Raw genomic sequence first — 13,530 nt, forward strand, 5'->3', positions numbered from 1 at the left:
GATGAAATTGCTATCTTGAATGTTTAAGTGGTTGTGAATATCTCTCCAAAAAGGGCACCAAGGAGTAGTCCAAATACAAGTGTTACCTTTTGAGAATTGATAAGTAGTAGCATCAATGAGGTTGTCCCTAACTTTGAGGATGGAAGTCCAGAAAGCGGATTTAGAAATATTGGGATTAGCTTTCCAAAAAGAGGTATTGTGAAAATACTTAGCCTTCAAGATTTTAGTAGTGTTGCTATCTGGAAGAGTAACTAATTTCCAGGCAGCATTTAAAAGAAGCGCCTTATTGACTGCCTCTAAATTTCTGATGCCTAGACCACCTTCCTTTTCTGACTTGCATATTTCTGTCCAAGCTTTGAGATAAATGGGTTTGTTCTTGTTGTTTGGTTGGTTTCCCGTCCACCAAAAGTCCCTAATCACTGCATTCATTTTTGCTAGAAGCTTCTTGGAAAGCAGAATATTAGACATGTAGTAAATAGGCAAAGAGGATAAAACTGATTTTATGAGAACTAGTCTAGCTGCATGTGATAATTTATTTGCTTTATAGCAGCTAAGCTTAGATTTTAACTTCTCAAGAATAAAAGCATAAGCTGCAGCTCTATTTCTAGCAGGTAAAATAAGAGGATTCCCATGGTGGATAGTTCGACAATTCATTTCTTCAACTCTGAAAATTTTCTTAACTAAATTCTTATGCTCATCATTGACATTTTTACTGAAAAGAATAGAAGATTTAGACCAATTGGGAGTCTGACCTGAGCGCTTGCAGAATCGGTTGATTGTATTCCAAATAGTCAAGGCTTCATTTCGAGTTGTTTGTCCACATACTATTAGATCATCTGCAAACATGAGTGAAAAAACCGGAGGAGAGTTTGGTCCCAATGTTAAGCCCTGGAGGTTTCTTCTCTGAAGTTCTTCCTGTAACTCCAACGCTAATTCATTTATAGCCATCACAAAAAGGTAGGGGGAGAGAGGACATCCCTGCCGTATGCCTCTCTCTCCTTTAAATTTTCCATGATGGTTACCATTAATAATGACAGAGAAGACAGAGTTAGACATACAAGCTTTAATAAGATTAATAAAGTGATTACTAAAACGTTGTTTGTGCATAGTCATGACAATAAAATTCCATTCAAGCCTGTCAAACGCTTTGGCTAAATCAATTTTAAGCACGAACGCTTCCTGCTTCCAAGAGGATAAAGAGAAAGAGTGAGTGATTTCTTGAGCCACAATAATATTATTGGAGATCCTTCGTCCTTCAATAAAAGCTTGTTGCGCATCAATTATATTGTTGGGAAGGTGAGGTTTAATTCGGTTAGCCAAAGATTTTGAAATAATTTTATAGATAACGTTGCACAAACTTATAGGTCTAAAGTCTTGAGGTTGGGTAGTAAGTTGTTTTTTTGGAATGAGATCGTTAAGTTGGGGCGAGAGATGACCATGGTAATAAAAGTTTTGCACTAACCTTGTCACGTCATCTCCAATCCAGTGCCACGCTGCTTTATAAAAGGCTGCATTTAAACCGTCTGGCCCTGGGGAAGCATCATTTCTCATTTCTTTTAAAATACTCCATATCTCTTCCTTATCTGGAACCGAATTGGTAAATTCGTCCTGAATGGTTCCTGTATGGAAAGCTTGCATATTCTGATCCAAATTGTTAGCTGATGTGGAAAAAATATTCTTGAAATAGTTCACAAAGCAATGGGCAATTTCTTCAGGATCTAAAGTAGTTTTACCTTGAGGATTTTTAATAGAAACTATTCTATTTCTCCTCCTTCTTTTCAAGACGGAGATGTGAAAGTACCTTGAGTTTTTGTCGCCATGAGTTGCCCAATGTTTCTTAGCTCTTTGTTTGTAGTACTGAGTGAGTCTCGTCATTGTCTGCTCGTAAGACTCAATCAACTTCTCTTCTTCGTTGTGATCTTGGTCTTGAATAGGCTTTTCTTGAATTTCTGTGATCCTCTGCTCGATTTCCCGAAGTTGATTCTGCAAAGGCTTTTTCTTTTTCCTCCAAACCTTGAGGGCTCCAGCAAGGTGAGTTGTTCTTGTGTGAAAAGCTTGGTTCTCTGAATTCTTCCATGCCTTCATTGCTGTTTCCTGAAAATCTTCTTCTAGGAGCCACCAATTCTCAAGAATATTTAAAATGATAAGTAGGCTTTTTAAAAGTGGAATGAAGAACAGCTAAAATAGGAGCATGATCGCCTATCAAGATAGGAAGATTATAAATATTAGCATTAGGAAACAGGTTAGTCCATTCAGCGTTAGCAAGGAATCTGTCAAGTCTTTCATAAAGAGGTGTTGAGGAGTATCGCTTATTACACCAGGTATAGGCCGGACCATTATAACCCAGATCAATCAGCCCACAACTTTTCACGAAGTTACAGAAAGCACGCATACGATTAACAGGCATATAATTTACATTACTTTTCTCATGCGGATACATAAGATCATTGAAGTCACCCATACAGAGAGTAGGTTTCCCACTATTTACATCAACAAAAGAGACAACTTCCTTCCACAAGTCCTGCGAGCTAACATGCGAGGGATCACCATACATACAAACTAGATTAAATGCCTCATTAGTGGAGGTATTAACAAGAGAGGCGATGATAAGATTACTACTGGAGCTAACTACAGAAAGATCGATGTCGTTGTCCCATAAAAGCCAGAGCCCGCCCTTGCGACCATCAGAAGGAACTACAAAGCTATTACCCATGTTAAAACGATTAACTAGCTGAATCTTATCAATTTTAGAGGTTTTAGTTTCAGATATAAAAATTACCTTAGCATGAGTTGAAGTGACCAGGTTGGCAGGATAATTCATCTTGTTACTGTCAAGGCTCTTGCCTGCACCCTGACAGTTCCAAGATATGAGACTCATTGCGCCCAAGGCGCCTTATAGGCTAGCGCCGCTGCCTGTTCTTCATACAACTCAGTATTTTCGTCGATCCCCTCCATGGCTTGTGCTCCAATATGGTCCATCCCCTGTACTTCAGTGGTGACTGCAAAAGCATGCTCGTTTGTAATAATATTGTCATGAGAGTCCAAACCTATATCCGTCTCGTGAGCCAAGTGAGCGGGAGGCATGCCCCAATGATGATCATCTTGAGAATGTGCCCCTACTGTTGCTGCTGCTGCATGCTCCAACCACTTCTTGTACTCATCCGGGTCATGCATATTGTGAAGCTGAGCTGGTGAGCTAGGGGCAGGGTTGTTAGTAATCTCATGATGTGTCTTGGTAGTGCCACAGATGTTTCTATTCATAAGGTGAGAAGCTATTTGTTGCGCCTGTTTTACTGCTTTTGTAATGTTGCTTTGAAGGGTATTAGGAGTGTTTGATGGATTAGAGGTATTTCCATTGTCATCCCAGCGGCTGCGACTCCGCGAACGGAACTTCTTTTTGTCTCCTGAGGGTGGAGAACTTCTTCCTGGTGCAAAGGTAGTTGGGGGATTGTCGTTCTGAAAAGCATTTGGAGAAGGTCGAAAATAAACCCCACCTTGTATGCCGCTGGTTGTTTCATATCCATACCTCACATGCGGAGGTCTATAAGTGGAAGGAGCATCTACAGAATGGTGACGAGAGGATGCTGTGCCTCAGTACTGTGGCGAGGAGGGTGGCATGGACTTGGATCTTGCATGGCTCTCTCCATTAAAATACTCTGGTTCTTCCTCTTGAATTGGTTCAGCAGTGGCTTGACGCTTTAATCTGTTTAGAGAGACCGTGGATCCTGAAGCTTGCTGCCTTTTACAAGTGGCTTGTGTCGAAGGATAAGGTTGTCGAGCAGATAGAGGTAATTTCCCAGAAGGATATGAGTCATCGATAGGAGGGTGCCCAAGAAGGCTAGTTTTTTGTGTGGGACCTTGGGTGGGTGTGGATGAAAGAGCCAAAGGCTTAGATTTATTCTCATTTGGACCCTCTGGTCTCTGGCTTTCCTTCTCTTTTGTATTCTTCAGACCTGAGTTGTTGTCTGTGAGAGTAAATCTTGATAGAGGCATTGGAGCTGATTGAACTGATCTATCAATTTGCATATGTCTTCTAAACTCCGACGAAAGCCCTCCAATAATTTTTGATTGGTCTAGCGCAACTTGAGGGATTTGTGTAGCTTGGGATGTCCAGATACCCACATACGAGAAAGGTACAGTGGCTGTGTTGGCTCCAATGCTAACCAAATGCTGAATGAGTTTTCTCCTATTTTGGCAATACTGAACTGTATGAAACATCAAGCCACAGAACGTACAAATCCTTTTTATCTTGTCATAGTTCAGATAAAATAAGATGTACTCGTTCGGCCCAATATAATACTTGATTTTATCCTTTACTGGGATTTTGGTATCCATTTTTGCATAAGCTTGGACATACTCTTGCTTTAGTGTCATTCTCATTTCTGGAGGAGGGTGAATATCAGAAAGTTGGGCAACCTTTTCTATTACATATCTCATCATGTGAGGAACTCTGTACCTCTCTGGAACTCCATAAACTCTGATTGGAACATAAATGAAACGGAAACTGTATTCATCCATAGTTTTACCGGGATTTCTTGGATTAACCCATTCCAGCAGCAAATTATCTCCATCAATAGACCATGGTTGTCTCTGTATAACAAAGTCCATTGCATCCTCATCTCGAAAATAAGCTCTGTAGACTGCATGTTCAACTTGATCAATGGACCAATAGTTCTTTCCCCATGCCCTGGACATAGCTTCATTTAACGGCTGCAATGGGATGTTCCTGGGAGTTCCACTTGAGCATGCAACTTTCATGAGCAACTGATAGGGCGAGTTTTGCTCTGGCTTCCTGGTTTCTTCCTCATGATAAGCAATAGCTACTTCCTCTGGTATAGATATTTGCAGACTTTGCATTATGGCAGTCAAATCCAACTCTTCAAGCTGTAGGGAAGAGCGGAGGTAACGGTTAGGAGAGCTTCTTTTCTGAGATGCATCTTCTTCCTCTTCTATCTGAAGATTTGGGTCCTCAAATCTGACAAGCCTCTTCTCATGTTCACCCTGCTGACCCTGTTCCTCCATGTGTTGATCAGGCTTCTTGCTGATGTTACACTCCTGATTCGCCGTCCCCTCATTGAGAGAGATTTGAGCCAGCAAATTACCGGCCTGCTGCAGATCCTTATCACCTTGACAAGATTGGTATTGGGTGTCTGTTTTGTGGCTCTTTTGATTGGATTGCATAGGTGGGGTTTCAGTTGTTGGAGCTAGTGGATGCGGAGGATCTTTCGGCGGTGGTTTGGCGTGAGATTTGGGCGGGATGGGAGAGGCCATGGAGGTGGGAGGCGAGGTGGAAGAGGATACTAGCCTGGGAGAGGTGGAGAGCGGCCGTCGATGGTGAGATTTCCAGCGGCGGAGGTCTCTGGAAAGGGGCGGAGATGTCCAGAAGGGTAGGGAGAGAGAGACGGCATCCGCCAGACACAACTTCTCTTGGCAAAGGCCTTAATGCACATATTTATATGGAGTGTGTCCTATATATTGTGGTTTGTCTAACCATGTTGGACCCAATAATGGGGACCAAGATGTACTTGAATGATATTTTAGGTACATTGGAGATGCAATTGAGGCTTGTCTCATCTATAAGGATGGTGTTGTCACCATATGAGAATTGGAGTCAAGCTAGGATGATCGATGAACTCTTATCTACTACATCAAGCCATTGCTATCTCAGTAACAAGTATCTTATTCATGCATACTCATATAGCATCCATCCTCTTGTAGGTTGCATCTTGGCATGAAATTCTTTATTTCGAAAATATTGAGGTTCTTGAAAAATCCTTTTTAAAAGAAAACTTCTTATTGTACATTTGAGTAATTTGAGAAGATGCATATGATAGGAATATATATATGTATATCATGTTTATAATTCACCTATCTCAGATATGCCCTCTAGAAATTTATTGCATATCAATTCCTCAAAGAGCTCTTATGTGCAATATTGATGAAATTGCGAAATAAATCCGTATTTATGATACTTGTTGCCTTTCTCAAAACATTCCAACTAGCTTTACTTCCCTTATTGTTAGTTGTGATGTTTTTGAGATTTTCTTTGTTGAAGCTCATTCATATACCTCTAGTGAAAATTGGAGCCATAGGCTATATATGCTTTTTAAGCAAATATCCTTTGGTATATTTTATGACTTCGTCTTGGATATCTTGTCTTATTTATTTTATTAATCTCTTGTGTATGCATGTTTCTTTATGGATCATCTTGTCCACTTTAGAAACTCATATACATGAGAGCGTTAATCCATCACCTTGATATCCTTGTTCTTTTCCAACCATCTTCTTATCCTTTTGTTTTTAGTGTTGTTGGTAAAGAAGATTTATGAGTGCTTGGTTTATTTGTTTTTCTTCATGCACTCATATCTCGCAATTGTTGGACTCAAGTTGTTCTTGATAAGCATATTATCTTTATCTTAGTTGTGTTCTAAATGATATATAGGGAGTGAGGATTCCATGTTTGTGCATATTGTATTCAAATGCAAACATTATAAATTGTGCACGAACCTTGGGGAGCTTTCTTATTTTATTTTTAGAGCACTATATCTCTCTTATCATGATATTTTTGTTTGTCCAATTGGATCTTCGATTGCTTGCTTTATTTGTTGAAGCTCACTTCACCATGTTATCTTTATGCAATCTTTGATCCTCAATATAGTTTGACTTCCTTCAAGTATTCATCATTGGATATGTGCACTTGGTTCCACTCAAATTATGAGAAGTGCACACCTTGGGGAGGAACTCACATTATATTGGCTTTCTAAATTTTTCACCCATTTTGGCACTTGTTGCCAATGGGGAGAAGTTTAGAGGGTTTAAGGGAACGGTTTTATACTTAAGTTTGGTTTGTGCTTAAGTGTTTTGCCTCTCATGCATTCCATATTTATATGTCTTGCATGGTTGTATATATATATAGTGGAAACTATCCCAAAGGTTAATCTTGACAATGTATGCAATGAATTCATGTTCATCACACGTGCATATATTGTGGGGGAGTTTTCTCTATATATATTGGTTCTACTCACATCCCTTGCATTTGTTGTAGTTGTGTGAGTAGAGCCGGTTTTGATATGGCCTAGTAGCTTTGTGTTACTTGACCATATCAAATACAACCTCCTGTATACAACTTATTCTCGGATAAGTTGCGTACTTGTTTCTAATATTCATTATATAAACCCTCTTATTGTGATTATCATCAATTACCAAAATGGGGGAGATTGTAAGGGTACATTGCCCCTATGTGTGGTTTTGGTAATTAATGACAACCCTATGGACTAATGTTTTCATTGAGTTTATATGAAGGAATATTCCATAGGTACTTCTTGTATTCCATGTGTTGGATTCAAGTATGGATGCCATGAAGATAAAGATACACCTTGTATATTGGCATCAAGATCATCGATTTGAAGACATATATGTGATATGATCAAGAAGAAGAAATGAAGATGGAGTTCTTATGTGGAACTCAATATTAGCCATGCTCTATCTTATGAGAATATGAGAAGGTACAAGGTTGAGTTGGGCAAGTTCAATATGAGCATCTTGAGTGGATCACATGCTTGAAGCTTGTCGTCCATTTGGTGATAATGGACATGTGAAGATGTGCATCAATGGAGCTTTCCCATCATAGTGTATGGGGGAGCATTTGTGAGTCTTCACGAAGCAACATTGATCAAGTGTGGCATTCCAGCTTGAGTGAAGCTTGAAGAGTTATCATCAATATCAAGCGGGATGCGCAAGGCAAAGGTATGGCCTTGCTAGGTTTTCCTTTTACCGGTCTCAAGGTGGATGTTGGGAGACCGGATTATAGGATAGATAGCCGCACTATTAAGAGGGGCTTTCGGTTGAGTAACTTGATCACATCGTCTTAGGGAGCTCAATCCTTTGCATACTTTGCATATCCTTATTGCTTCTTGGTGTTTCTCTGTGTGAGGTTCTTGAGCTTGTTGCTAGCTTTACAACAAGCCCAAGTTCATCGAAAACGGAATCCGCATGCATCTTCTATCGCGTTTTCAAGTTTGGACGTCTTCACCGTCTCTTGACGGTGGGAGACTCCCTCTCTAAAATCATCTAAAATATTCTGTGAGGAGTCTCCATATTTCCAGTTTTTGTTGGGGTTCTATTCATCGTTATCTTTCCAACAAAATTGGTTTCATGCGAATCAGAGTTCGGGAGCATTAGTTATTAAATAAAAGGAAAGCGGTGAAAAGAATAAAAAGAAAAAGAGAAAAAGGGGAGAGGCCAGCCGGCCGACCGGCCCAGCCACCGGCCCACCCGGTCCGCGACCGGGTCCGGCGCTGGTGCCATCCGGGCCGCCTCCAGTGGCCTCTGGCCCATGACCGGCCGCTGGCCCGGTCCACGACCGGCCCGCCCGGCGTCCCCCCCCCCGGCCCGACCGGATCCTCCCCTGGCCCGCGCGCTTACGCGCCGCCCACGCGCGGTGGGCGCAGCTGGCTCGCCCCGCCTGGGCCAGACTCCTCCGCGCGGCCCATGCACCCCGCCCGGCTGGCAGGCCGGCCCGACCGGACTGGCCACCGGCCTCCTCAGCGCCATTTCCGGTCGACTGGCTGGGCCGCCGGCTGGGGCGATTTTTTAGCCCGATTTTCTTGCCTTTTTCTCTGTCTTTTCCCCCAATGGGTATATTTGCTCCCTAGCTATAAATAGCCCTTTCTTTCACCTTGAGCAAGTTAGTTCTTCCCCTTCTTCACCTCCATTGTTGCTATTTGAAGAACTTGCTTCCCCCCTTGATTCCTCCCATGATTCTTGCCCATTCTTGAGGATTTGAGAGAGGAGATCTAGATCTACAATCCCCACCAATCAATTTCTCCTCTAAGTGAGGGGAACCCTTTGGATCTAGATCTTGGAGTCTTTTGTTGACGTTCCCCATTGTTCTTCCTCTCCAATCTCATCTTAGCATTTGTTGCTTGGGTGGGATTTGAGAGTGAAGGACTTGAACACCTCTAGTGTTCTTGCTTTGCATCATTGCATAGTGTTGAGCTCTCCACCACGATTAGTTCGAGTGAGAGACCGCGAGCTTGTTACTCTTGGAGGGAGACCTCCTAGTTGGCTTGGCGGTTGGTGCTCCGGTGATCTCTTCAAGAAGATTGTGAAGAAGCCCGGGCTTCTCCTTCGTGGAGCTTGTGAAGTGGTTGTGGAGCTTGCCATCTCCGGAGCGGAGGAAAAGCTAACCATAAGGAAAGGGCCATTATCCTTCGTGGGTGTGGTTCGGAGAATAGGGTGAGCCTTCGTGGCGCGGGGAATCCTTCGTGGGACCTTCACTCCTCCAAACGTGACGTACCTTCTTGCAAAGGAAGGGAACACGGGAATGCATCCTCGTCTCCGCGTGCCTCGGTTATTTCTATACCCGAGCTCTCTTTCCTTGTGATAGCCATCGTGCTTGAAGTACATATATCTTTCTATCACTTGTGCTACATATATCTTGTGCCTATCTTGCTTAGCTCTAGTTGCCATTGTTACACTTAGTTGAGCTTAGCATATTTAGGGTTTGTGCTTGTAAACTAAACGTAGTTTAATTCCGCATTCTTACAAGAAAAATCCGCAAGAGTTTGTAATTGCCTATTCACCCCCCCTAGGCGACATCTCGATCTTTCACCTGGACTATTAACCCAGAACCTTATGTACCTAAGACCACAAAGGTACCGGAGCTATCACTGAAGCCTCTCCCCCCAAGGCCTTGGGAACGTAGTGTCGAGGAAAGGGACGCGGCCGCGGATGCTCACCATGAGAAATGGAGGGCGGAAATGAAGGCGAAAAGAGAGCCTGAGCCCAAGCTAGTATTTTCTGAGTAGGAAAAGAAGTGGGCTAAGTCATTTTTGAGCACACCGTCCCAAGCCGAGAAGAATATGCCTGACGACTATGGACGTGAACTTCGTAGGCAAGCACTCATATTGAAGGAGAAGAAAGACTTGGCGGAGAAGCTGAAGAAAGTAAAAAAAAAGCGGAAAACAAGTTGCCCAGCTCGGGGAACAAAATAAACAATCGATCCCCCCGCTTATAGTGAAAGCCGCCGGTCCGGATGCTGAACTAATGGACCCCGCTATCATAGGAGCTGCGGCAACACAGGGAATGACTGTAACGGGTGCCAGAGAACAAGCGGCCGAGATCGGTATGACTCTTCATGCAGTGTTAGGCCTTGAGGAGGCGCCAATGAGTGAGGTAGCAATTACATATGTGCCGAATGGGCCTCTCATCGAGCCTGCGCAGGAAGAGGATCTACCAGCACAAATGAAATATCTGTTACGTTGGTACAAGGGTTATATAAAAACTAATGCCGGCAAAGAATATATTTATGCGGAAGTTAGACATGAGCATCACTTCAAACATTATTATGTAACAATTCATATGAGTAAATTTTTCCAGCTGTTCAATCTGCACGAGCTCAACAAATCTATCATCAGTTGCTACGTTCTGTAAGTGATTTATTTCTACCTCATCTCGTTCATTGCCTGCACTATATATATATATATATATTGTCCTAACTATATTGTTGTGTACGCTATTATGCAGAATGAAGATTAGGGAATGCAGAATATCCATGATGTTGGGTTCATTGACCCACAAATCGTTAATGGATATGTGTTAGAAAAACACCCCCGCGACGTGGAGAAAGACCTGTGGGAATTTCTTACAAAGCAGCAACTCAAAAGTCAAATTCTATTTCCCTACCATTTTGGGTGAGTGTTTCTGTCTTGAGCACATTCTCTTTTGTTTACTCCATGCATGGTATGTCTAATCAATGAGTTATGCATGACTGTGCATGTATCGTGTCCGCATGTTCCACTGGATTCTGCTAGTAATTGAATTTCACACCTCCAGAGTTCTCATCATGGACTCTCTGAATATGGATCCAAAACTTTGGGTCAACATGAGAACTATGCTGCAAAAGTAATTATTTTTATTCATTTGTGCTCTATATCGATCGGCCTCTTTCGTTCATTTTCTAATATCAAGTAACTAATAACTCCCTTGTTCATTTAATTTTCTTTGCCTCGTAGGGTTTGGAGACGGTTCTCAGATCAAATGGTCGGTGAATTCAAAAAAGAGCTAGACTTTAGAAGGTCACTGACTGGGGATATTCAGCCACCGGGGACCAATCTATGTGGATATTATGTTTGTGAGTTCATCCGGAGACACGCCTCTGAGCGGAAGCCGTCGGATAACAACGTCAAGAGGAATAACTTTCGGAAGACGCTTAGTCCAGAAGCTCGCTTCCGACCAATTCAAGAGGAACTAGCAGGATTTTTGATGAGGGAAGTCCTCCATCCTAAAGGAGAACACTATTACGAGGACGTAGAACTTCTGATGCCGTAAATTATGTATGGAACTTGTTCGAAATTGTATATGGTCATCCGAGATTGAATATATATTGTATATTCCTCTTGAATTCTTCTTGGTTCTAATTTCAAACTTGTTTGAAATTGTACATTCATATGCATGTATATAGTAGCGTAGTAGAATATGTGTACTGAAACTTCTTCAAAATTAAAATAAAACACAAAATAAAATATAAAAGAAATAAAACAATACAAATTAAAAAGAAACCAGATTTAGGGGGGAGGGGGGGCTAAACCCTAAACCTGCGGAGGCCTTTAGTTGCGGTTGGCCAGGAGAACCGCGACTAAAGGTCCTCCGCCCCGACGGACGGCTGGCGGCCACGTGGACGGGCCTTTAGTCGCGGTTCGTAAGCAACCGCGACTAAAGGGGGGGCTTTAGTCCCGCATATTTAATTCCGGTTGCGCAACCGGGATTAATGGCAGTTGCGAACCGGGATTAAAGGCCCTTTTTCTACCAGTGCTAGTTTCCCTGTTCTTCCTTGCTTAGCTCTAGACCTGTCCTTTTTCTTTTACCTGTTCCGTTTCTGTAAGGTGTTTCAGCACCCTTGTACTTCTGTCGTAAGTGGCTTAATTAATTTTAAGCTGGGCTGCAAAGCCTTCTGTTTAAAAATCCACGAAGGTGGCCCGCCAGTTCATATTTTCCTGCGCACGCCATCCTTGACGAGCACAACGGAAGTGGGAAGAAGATTCAACTCTGAACGTCTACATCAAATACTACTAGAACTCTGAATGTTCCAAGTTTCCATACGTGTGATCGACCTCCTTAGTCCAATCTCATCAGTACTGCAGTGCATCAAATATGTACGCAGTAGGCCTTTCCTTGAACCGCACACAGTCATCGGCCATCAGAAGTCTGCAAGAACTTGCCCGCACCGATCCATAAGATGGCGGCCGGTTGTGTCATCACCGAGGAGTGCGGCCTGGCGGTGTCTGCCGACCGGATGTGGAAGGTGGCCTGCGCCGGAGACAACAAGGAGGCACTGCTCAAGGCCTGCGCGGGCTTCATCGAGGCCGTGGACGTGGAGGGCGACGGCGGGCCCGGCAGCGTCACCACCCTGACGCTCAGCCCGGCGGCAGCGGCGAAGGCGGGCGCCTGCGTGATAAGGACCTGCCAGGTGGCGCGCGACGACGCGGCGCGAGTGCTCAGGACGGACGTGCTGGAGGGCGGCAAGGTGAGTGCCCAGCTCAAGTCGCAGGTGGTCGAGGCGAGGTTGGAGGCGGACGGGGAGGGTGCCTGCGTGGCCAAGCTGATGAGGACATCCCATCTCTTGATACAACCGCTGTACCTACAGCGACACAAATACAAGGACCAATCACTCGAGCTCGTGCCAAACAACTGAACTATCAGGTACTTTCGTTTCTTGGAACTATTCCTCACATACACGAGAATATGATGCTGCCTAAATCAGATATGTTTGTTACTCTTAGGAATGATGGACCAAGCATGGATGAGGAGGACAAGCATTGGAGCATGATCACACATGGAGGAGATGGCAGCAAGCACTTGAGGATTGAAGATGATGCCACAAGTGGAGATTTCAGGACTTTGAAGCCACCATAAGAAGAGATGAAGACATGGACGAAATATAGAGTTCTCCACTTCATAATTTCGTCCACATGAGTTCATGGTGCTGCGACACCTTTAGTTTTGGGCCAGGCCCATGTAATTTTCGCAGGATTTAAGTCAGCCACTTTTTAGAGTCCGTATTGAAGGGGAAAGGCCTTCTAGGGTTTGGTTCGGCCACCATATGCATGGCTGGCCGAGACCCCACCTTTTCCTCCTTTAAATACCCCCATAGCCGTCACGTTTAGACTCGGATTTTGATTAGACTAAAAGTTAGCCATTGTTGCAACTCTCGTGTACTTCTTTTGAGGCCAACGCCCAGAACAAGACCGACTATTCGGAATCCCACCTTTTCAATAAAGCTTTCATCTATATCCGCAATATTCTGATTGCATTATTAGTTCTTACTTGTTCTCGATTTCAGGTAGGAATTAAGACCCTCGCTGGTCTGGCTGATCGTGCATCCGCAAGATCGGTAACTCCCGGAGATTGTCCTAGCGATTGCATTGGCGCACGAGCTTTGCACGTGTAGTCGGATCGTCAAGCACGAACTCCACCAACAAATCGATCTATCCACGTCTCATCGAAAGATCGGCCACCTTTGCCCTATCA

The 13,530-nt window shown here is 43.5% G+C and overlaps 1 protein-coding gene across 1 annotated transcript in view; it reads left to right on the plus strand.

Moving 5' to 3' along the window:
• Nucleotides 1-12,203: 12,203 nt before the first annotated feature.
• Nucleotides 12,204-13,530, plus strand: part of LOC124656036 — a 4,986-nt gene continuing 3,659 nt past the window's right edge. Inside the window, exon 1 of the mRNA XM_047194847.1 lies at nt 12,204-12,600. Coding sequence (XP_047050803.1) covers nt 12,239-12,600 — 362 coding nt within the window. The 5' untranslated portion in view covers nt 12,204-12,238. The remainder of the gene's footprint in view (nt 12,601-13,530) is intronic.

This window comes from Lolium rigidum, chromosome 5, assembly GCF_022539505.1.
Source record: "Lolium rigidum isolate FL_2022 chromosome 5, APGP_CSIRO_Lrig_0.1, whole genome shotgun sequence".
Taxonomy (NCBI): Eukaryota; Viridiplantae; Streptophyta; class Magnoliopsida; order Poales; family Poaceae; genus Lolium; species Lolium rigidum.